This window comes from Coffea arabica, chromosome 8c (assembly GCF_036785885.1).
Source record: "Coffea arabica cultivar ET-39 chromosome 8c, Coffea Arabica ET-39 HiFi, whole genome shotgun sequence".
In the NCBI taxonomy this organism is placed as follows: Eukaryota; Viridiplantae; Streptophyta; class Magnoliopsida; order Gentianales; family Rubiaceae; genus Coffea; species Coffea arabica.
The window spans coordinates 38814815-38823916 of NC_092325.1; the positions used below are offsets into that span (position 1 = coordinate 38814815).

The window sequence follows — 9102 nt, forward strand, 5'->3', positions numbered from 1 at the left end:
AATAAATATAATGTACATCACATTTTAACCCGTCATGGTTTTGTGTTTTATTACATAATCCCAATTATTTTAGTGATATACCACATAACCCTCATATGATTTTTAAAATACATAACCCCCTATGGTTAATTAATAATTTTAGATTTTATAGATGAGTACTTTTGATATTTTAATTGATTTCATTATGAAATACAAATATAGTTATTTTGACACTTTATTCCAAATTATGGGAGGATTGTATATAATTTTTTCAAACCACAAGAGAGTTATAAATTTACTAATATTTGGTTCCCATGTGAGGGCCATATTTATTGTCAGATAGTCCATTAGCGTAGGTCCATATGACAATTTGGAAGTATTGATGACTTGATGTCAAGAGGCTTGAACTAAAAGACTATTTTTTTTAAAAAAAAAATCAAAAAAACTACTTTCATTTAGTCCAAACAAAATACAAAAAAAAAAAACGTACTAAAAATTTTCAAATAATTTAAACTTAAAGTTTGGTGCTACTTGGACTTTTCTAAAGTGCTATAAAAACGCAGCAGGTTCACGACAGAAAACAGTAGACTATTGAGAGGTTGTATCCAGGAAGATTTATTAAGGATTAAAATTGAATCCTACAATTCTCAGACAGTTTAGTAATTGCCCTTCACTTTCTTCGTCCTATGAGTCTGGAGTGGAGTGCTGGTAGTGGTCGACAGTGGAGGGAGTAGAGTGGTGGTTGTGGGGAGGGAGGGAGGAGGGACAATGTGTTTGGGGCCCGGGGGAGGGGGGGGGGGGAGAAAAGAAAAAAAAAATTTTTTAAAAAAGAAAGTTTTTTTTTTCATATTTCTTAAATACCTAACTATACAGAAGTTTTTTCACAAATTTTATAATAAATTACAACAAAATTTTATACAAAAAACCAAAAAACTCACCATTTAAATGGGGGTATTGGTTTGACAAAAAAAAAAAAAATGGGGTATTGGATAATCAGATAACCCTTCTTCTTATATTAGCTAGGGTCACAAAGCTCAAGTTATTTCCATGATTTCAATGTGTTTCTCTTGGATTCTATCTCACATATATTAATTGCTGCGTTGGTTTTGTACTTGATGTCCATTTTGGGTATAAGTTGGGCGAATAAAAGTATAATTAGAAGGTGAATATGGGAACAGATATCTGTTACAAGGTTGCAGAAACCTTCAGAAGGACCCTGCAGATGATAATCTTGCAAAAAAGGGTAGCCCCTAGAGGATATCTCTTATAATTTCAAGATGTGATGATAAGGTTAGAGCAATGGGCATTAGCACACTGATCGTTCGGACATACGTTGGGAGCATTGTTTAAGGCTTCCATCAATTGAGTATGATACATCTTATGCTTTAAGAACTAAAGTAGAACAAATTATATATATATATATATATATATATATATATATATATATATATATATATATTTAGAACTAAACAGTGAAAAATTTCACTTAAATTCAATAGATTTTATGTTTTAGATATAAAAGTGTCTCATTTTCAAGTTTAGGCACCAAACTAGGGATTCAACTATAGTTAAACGGCACAACATAGAATTAACTCCAAGAGGAATTTTTTAGTTATCTGGAAAGAGAAATATTTTATAAATCAGTCCCCTCCTTATTGGTGGCTTAAATTGAACACGGCAGGCTACTAGTGCCCAAAATGCATTTAACGTCATCATCGCTAATACGGACGGATTGTGGTGGCCGGGGTTGGCAGTTGGGGGGACAGTTGACAGTGCCACTGGCGTGCTTCAATTTGCCACCATGACAGTGCCATCTCAGCTGCCCTACTCTAAAAGAAAAGGAAATGAAAAAATCTAAAAATAATAATAGATGTCTAATGAGTAATAACAAATATATATCCTTAATATTTTATTATTTATTAAGAAAAAATATTATTTTATTTATTTTTTAAAAAAATAAAAATATTTTTTTTTATTTTTTTCTAGCTCGAGCTCGACCTTGAAATTGTCAGCTCGTCGAGCTCGAGCTCGAGCTCGAGTTCGAGTTCAATAAAATTAAGTCAAGACTCGACTTGATTAGGTCAAAACTCGACTCGACTCGACTCGTTTGCAACCCTAGCATCAAGTCAGTCTCAGCAATCAATAGCACTTAAATGGTCCCATGATTAGGCGTGTCAATTGAGATTTTTGAGCTAGACTTTGGTAAGCCCAAGCTCAACTCACAAATAATGTGTGTTTGGATATCAATTTTTTTTTTTTTTATCAAAATACTATTTTACTTGCATAACAATTATAATTTTCAATCAACTCCGTATGTTCCTAATAACTTTTTTTATCTTACATATATCACATTATAAAAAATGTTATAGTAATTATTTCAAATAATCTCCTATCCAAACACACTCATCATAATTTTATTATAATTTGCACTAATGATAGAAGTTACATCATCAATCATACACCAACATTAAAGAACAGATCTAAGAAGTACGGAGACTACATATTTGAAGAATAAATAAAAATTAAAATAAAATAATTGTAACTTTAAGAACATTTGTGCATGCTTCCAATCCAAATGAAGATGCTTTAATCTAGTGTAAATTTTGCTGCAAGGTAGGGAAAATGAAATAAAATGTTCAATTTGGAATGAAACACACATACAATTATCACAATGTAGATTCCATATTAACTTGGCCTAATAATAGAGTAGGTAAAAGTTCGCCCGTTAGAAGATTTCTGTTAGCATGGTAGATTAACTTGCATAAGAAAGAAAAAGTTTTATATAAAAACATGTATACAAAAAGGTTTAAGTCATAACTAAGTATTGTTGGACTGTCATACTAATAGCTTAGAACTAACTTGGAACCACCTGAAGGGATATAAATTTCTATCTGAGTTGTAAACTTGTAATTTGTAAGTCTTGAAGGTCTTGATCTTACACATTTGAATTTAAAAAATTTGAAGTGGGTGCCACTACACCCTTCTAATCTAAACGGGCTCCATATATAACACAGTTGGGGGTAATATATGTGCTCCCAATTATTAAAAAGCAAACAAAAACCTTACCAGCATTTTGGTCCTATGTGAGGGCCACATCTAATGTGAGATTGTCCTTAAGCATAGGTCCATACTACAATTTACAAGGATTCATGACTTGATGTCAAGAGGGTTGAATTAAGACTACTTTCTTGTATGCTTAAAAAAAAGACTACTTTCTTGTACACCAAACAAAATATCGAAAAAACATATTTTCTAAAAAGTTTATTGGGATGATTTGAACCCAAGGCTTGGCACTACCTGGACTTTTCTAAAGTGCTGTAAATTTTTTTTGTTTGGGATATTCACAGCAATGATGGCTGGATCACCTCAACCTACTTTAATTTGCAGCCTGCCGACTTTTCTGCCCTGCCTTAAAAGAAAAGGAAATTAAAAGTACTTAGATATTAAGAAATGTCAAATAAGAAACTTTACCTCTTGTGCAGTCAAATTGGACAGAAAGCAGCTTCGCTCTAACCTAAACTAGAAGAAAGTAAAGTGACTATTTTGAAACTACACAGATTGCAAAATCTTAAGTAATAGATTACCAAAGGAAATTTACCATCTATTTCTTTTTCGTTCTGCTGAAAGTAGTTTAACCAGCATGATTTCAAGCCACAGTACTCAACACAACTTGAATAGGCTCACGGCGATGGATCCCTTCGTGGACTTGACTCGAGTACGCAGCAGGTTCAGTGCAGTGAAGGGTTAATCCAAGGAATTATAAGGAGAAAGTTTCATTGAGTTCCTCACTCCACCACCAGTTTAGCAGTTACTCTTCACCTTCAGCGTCTCTGAGTCTGGCTCATTTGTTTATCAATTTTGTTTGTTATTCTGTCAGGCGCACAGAGTCTGCTGAAGTCAAGTCCAACGAGGAGTCCATTATCTTGAGCCTAGCTACTGTCTTCAAATGAGCACATTTTTTGATGAATTATTTCATTTTTATCTGTCAAAATATATATAATCTTTTATGTATGAAGTTGAAACTACTAATTAAGTTCGTATATTTTCAAAAGTTATCTTCTTAAACATATAAAACCATTATATACATGTAATTAGGAATACGAAAGTGATACTTGAACTCCCAAATTACTCTTTTGCATTCGCTGATGGCATTTCATTGAGTGAATAGATTAATGTTAGAAAGGCTAACATAGGAATGCGAATATCACTCATCACTACAAGAAAATTACCATTTAATGACACTCAAAAATGCCTCTTTTTGTATGTTTTAGTGACAATTTTTAATCTAATAGCATTTCCCCCGAGTGTTGGCAATATCACTGCCACTATAGTCTAGTGACACTTGAAAAGTGCCACAAAAGAGTTACTATGATAACATTTTAACATTTCATTGTACTAGGGATATGTGTCATGAGAAGATGCCACTATGTCATTTTTTTTGGGTGTTTGCGAATGCCAACAATTTAAGTTTTGATACAACTTTAAATGCGACTATTTAAAACTTTCCTGTCACTTTGAAATGCCACTAAAAAATTAAGAAAATAAAAAAATAATTTGAAATTAAAAATCAAAGTACTCTTATTGATCCGGGTAATTAATTACAACTCAAGAAAATGAAAGTTTCGCCATTTAAACAAGTCACTAACTAATAAATCTAGCAAGAAATTATATGACAACAATATAAACAAATTCATGCATTTTACAAATGAAACATGTCTAAAGACATTAATCTTTTAAGCTGATAACTTGGAAAAGATCATGTCTTCTTTGCTTCATTAATCTCTCAAATGCTATGTAATCTGCATTACAATGAATATATTACCTCTTCTCAAGGATTAGTTAGTAAAAATATTAACTCAACTCAAGATATTAGCAATAGTGGTTGAAAAATTAACAATGATCAAAGTGGGAAGTAAAATGGGGCACCTTGAACTTGCCATAGAGAAACTAAAGGCATTCCAACAAAGAAACCTCAACACTCGCCAATATTTCTAAAATAAAAAAGGAAATAGTACCAATCAATTTAGATTTAATCCTAAAACTTGAGAAATAGAGTAAATAATCTAGTATTTCCTAATGCTTGACCATATTTGAACCTACAACCACACCTTTTGGTCTGCCTAGAAATCATACATCACAAAACCAATATCTCTTACAAAGTGAATGGGATGTTGGCACATTTCACTACATAATAATTAACTGATAACAACATGCACTGCACCCTTCATTATTTTTTGGGGGCATTGCACCAAAATACACTACAAGAAAATTGCGTTTCTGTGACAAGCGAAAGTCGTCACTAAAAATTCAGAAGTCGTCACAAAAAAAGTCAGTGACGACTTTTACTGCTGTCACAGAGCTGTCACTAGTTCTATGTCACAAAAGGGAGTCCATGTGACGACTTTTGAAAGTCGTCACAAACGATTTCGCTTTTGTGATGACTCTTGTCGTCACTCATTGTTGTACATTTTGTGACGACTTTTATTGTCACTAAGCTGGCTAAATTCTTGTCATAGTCAACCCTTGGAATTGTCACATTATGCTTCCGTTCAGTGACGACTTTTGTTGTCATTGTTTTCCATCCATAAAAAGTGACGACTTTCTAGTGTCACTAGTAAAACTTGTTGGCAGTGACAACTTTTTTATTGTCATTTATTTTTTGTAAAAAGCAATAAGCTAATGTTAATTACGCAACATAGCTGCCAACAATCACAAAACGTTCATTGAGTACCAAGGAGAAAAAAAAAGCCAACATACGAAAAGAAAACCAACATTCATTTCCAATAGAAGATCAACCCAAGTACATATATATATATATATATATATATATATATATATATATATAAATGTTGCCTCAAATGAGTCATAAACCATGCACCATCCAAAATAAGCCATTCAGTTACAATACTAGTGATTTCCCATCCACAATAGAGAGTAGTAAAGTTCTATACAAAAATATGAGCACGATTCCCATCTAGAACAAAACATGAGCACGATAGGCCTTGTAGTCTTCAATTCAAAAACCATCTTCACAGCAATGACTGGCTTCTTCTTCTTGGGAATCGTGTTAGAACCTACACGTTACCAAAATTGAAGCAATGAGCACTGGTGTTAAAACTGGAACTACACTTCTAGATAGGCACCATATTATAAAAACTAATGTCACTCTAATTTGAAATTATAGCAATTTAAGTAAATTGCTTAACACAAAAATAGAGTGAAATTATATATATTGAATAGTAAGCAAGAACAAACCATTGACAGTTAATTGCGTACTACGAAAGTATACAACTAATCTATTTCTCTATTGAATCTTTCTTGTGGACCAAGAATAAAAGCGTAGCTTGATAAAGGCACTATTAAACTTTGTACAACTATAAAATCTCGAAAGTTACCCAAAGTATAAATCAAACAACATTGTTGTGATTATTATTCTGCATTTTCATGAAGAGCATGTCCGAACCTCAAACTTTTAACTATTCTTGATCACAGATGAAACAGGAAGCTAAAAAACCAACTTTTTTTTTTAGGGTGGATCACTTAAAAAATGGAATGACAATTGATTTAGGGGTGCAAAGTTTATTATTTATTGAAATATTTTCTTCAGAGCTTAGGCAACTTCAGCTGTCAGTATTATGAGGTCCATTAATTGTGGATGAGATACAACATGTGGTAGTAGCTTGGTGGAAGATTCCACTAACACAGTAACCTTGGAAATTAGCTCTGGAATGGGACCTGTCCCAGAAGTGTTTTTGCTGATCTACTTGTATCTAGTATAGGCTTTGCTTTACTATGTAAATCTACATTGCCCCCTCCCCCAAAAACACACAAAACACCAAAAACGCCACCAAAAGAAAGGATCAACTAAGCAAATGCATATATTCATTTAGCCCAATCCGCCATATTTTTTGTTTCAAGAAAGCTCCAATGTGGTGGAGTACAACTGAACCACGTTCAAGAGTTCTAAGAGAACTTTCTAGTTTACATTGGATATTATGTGCACATCAAAACTCCTTAATCTCTATTAACAAGAACATGTTCACTTCAGAATGAGAAAGTATTATGTGCATATCTAATCTCAGATATAGATTTTCAGTGATAAAAGGATTAGGCCCTAACAATAAACTAACCACAGAATGAGATGCATTCAGGACAAACTTACTTCAGGACTAATGTACCACTTGCTATCAGGACTTCGATGAGGATGTGAATCAGAATTAATGAGCCCATAAAGCAAACCACGGCTCACATTAATCCTATTCAAGGAGGCCAAAATTTCATCCACCCGAACAAATGCATCATCGTCTGTCTTCATGACAAATTTTGCTGAAACAACCTGTGTCTGTTCAAAAGATTTAAGTCAAAGAGGCACTCGAAACTTTCCATGAGCTTTAAAGAGACAGGACATTACCCCAAATACGCATATAGCTAAAGTCTTCCATGTGATAAGGCTATAGTAGTCAACAAATGGCATCAGTTGGATGTCACCATAAGTTTTCGCCTCGTTCCATAGCTCCTCATTCACCACCTGGTTTTTATGCTACAAAGCAGAGGTGACACTTTCATCATATTGTCCAACAAATGGCAGGTTAAAATTTAGAAGTCAAATGCTTGGGACATGACTGAAAAAAATGGTATATGTTTAACTAATACAATGAACCGCTCTTCCATGAAGCAACAATTCTTTTGTAAAAAGAGACAAAGTTGTTCCCTTTAATAGTGCCTATCAAAGAATCTCATCTCTTCATTATGGCTCACCTATGCTGTTGATGCTATATTCTAGAATCAAGCATGTAAACTCAAGAACTACAGTGTGCAAATGAATTGCTAAAAATTGGTAGAGTTTCAGGATTTGGGCATGTCCTAATCCTGTTTCTAGAAGTAATAGTTCACATCAATGGCTGCAGATATGCATGCAGCAGTACTTGTGATACTTTCTCCCATTTTGTAGGGCAGAGCATGTCATACCCTTCGGGGGAAAAAAAAATCTCACAATGTGTAGTTATTAGAAAGAAAGCTATGAAATTCAGAGGCAGTCCTGATATGCTAATCAGATTTACAAGTTCATCAACCAAAACTTGAGACAGGGATAGGGAAAGATAAAATGCAGCAATGAGCATTGAACGAATGCCCTGTTACGGCCTGCTGTTAGACCACTTGGGCATTTCAACAAACAGTAAACGAACATGAAAAATTCCAGCAATTCTTTGCTCAAATGAAGCCACGGTTGGCCCCAAAATCATCAGAAGTACAAGGGATTTCAAATTCAATCATGATATAACATGCGCATGCTAAAATTTGAACAATCAACGGGGCAATTGCAATAAACGAAGCCATGGCAGACATGCTTAGAGGACTTGGGAAGGAACTGAAATTCAAAGAAAAAGGGGCGACTTATAGTGCTCTTACTTGAGCGGTGGCGACGGCGATTATGACGAAGCCGAAGACGGTGAGTTGGAATTGGAAGATGACTAGGTCTGATTTCGTCCGAGAGCCTTCATCTAGTGTTACAGAGAACGGTAGCAGCCCAGGAGGTTGTGCGCGGTGTTGGCGATGGCAGACAGCAGCAGAGCGGACGCGGACTGGTGGTGACCTGGTTCTTCCTCCTCTGTCCGTTGCCGCGTCTTTCTCTCCTGATCTTCCCGTCAGCCGCCACTCTTCCTTCACTCTGTTTTTTTTCTTTTCACGCTCAAGGCCTCCCTTCCAAGAACCCTAGCTGCTTCTCTGCTCTTCTGTTTCTCTTTTTCTCCTCTAAAACCTAGCCGCCCTTTCTCAGGCTTCCCCCTCAGCTTTTCTTGCTCACTTGTGCGCCGCCCTTTTTTTCTCCTCTATTTTGTTCTTTTTTTCTTGTTTTGTTCTTTTCCCTCTGTTTTGTTCTACTGCCAAAGCCCTCCTCTATTTTCCTTCACCTGAGTTGGTGCTAAAGAACTCGACGCGGTTGCGGGTCAATAGAGGGGAGAAAGGGCTATCGTCAGTGGTGAAGGAAATGCTAAAGAATAAATTATGGTGCTGGATAGCTCGGACTTCAGCGGCTGATGGTGGTGGATTGCGGCGGACTTCAGCGGCTAACGGTGGCGAGCGGCATTTCGAATCTACGGGAAGGAAGGGTTAGTTCACCATAGG

The 9102-nt window shown here is 35.1% G+C and overlaps 1 protein-coding gene across 1 annotated transcript; it reads right to left on the reverse strand.

Moving 5' to 3' along the window:
• Positions 1-5852: 5852 nt before the first annotated feature.
• Positions 5853-8866, reverse strand: LOC140013177 (beta-1,3-galactosyltransferase GALT1-like). The gene is made up of 4 exons (XM_072062277.1): positions 8389-8866; positions 7391-7519; positions 7142-7321; positions 5853-6053 (listed from the first exon to the last, which is right to left on the reverse strand). Exons 2-4 carry the CDS (start codon positions 7451-7453, stop codon positions 6009-6011), a joined length of 288 nt encoding a protein of 95 aa, XP_071918378.1. The 5' UTR covers positions 7454-7519; positions 8389-8866; the 3' UTR covers positions 5853-6008.
• Positions 8867-9102: the final 236 nt, after the last annotated feature.

What these genes read in the sequence shown, in the direction of transcription:
- LOC140013177 (XM_072062277.1), bottom strand. Translation starts at nt 7,453, where the DNA reads ATGCCATTTGTTGACTACTATAGCCTTATCACATGGAAGACTTTAGCT. An exon ending in TAGCTATATGCGTATTTGGG is followed by an intron (nt 7,322 to 7,390) that starts GTAATGTCCTGT and finishes TCTTTTGAACAG; the next exon opens with ACACAGGTTGTTTCAGCAAA. An exon ending in AGTGGTACATTAGTCCTGAA is followed by an intron (nt 6,054 to 7,141) that starts GTAAGTTTGTCC and finishes GGTAACGTGTAG; the next exon opens with GTTCTAACACGATTCCCAAG.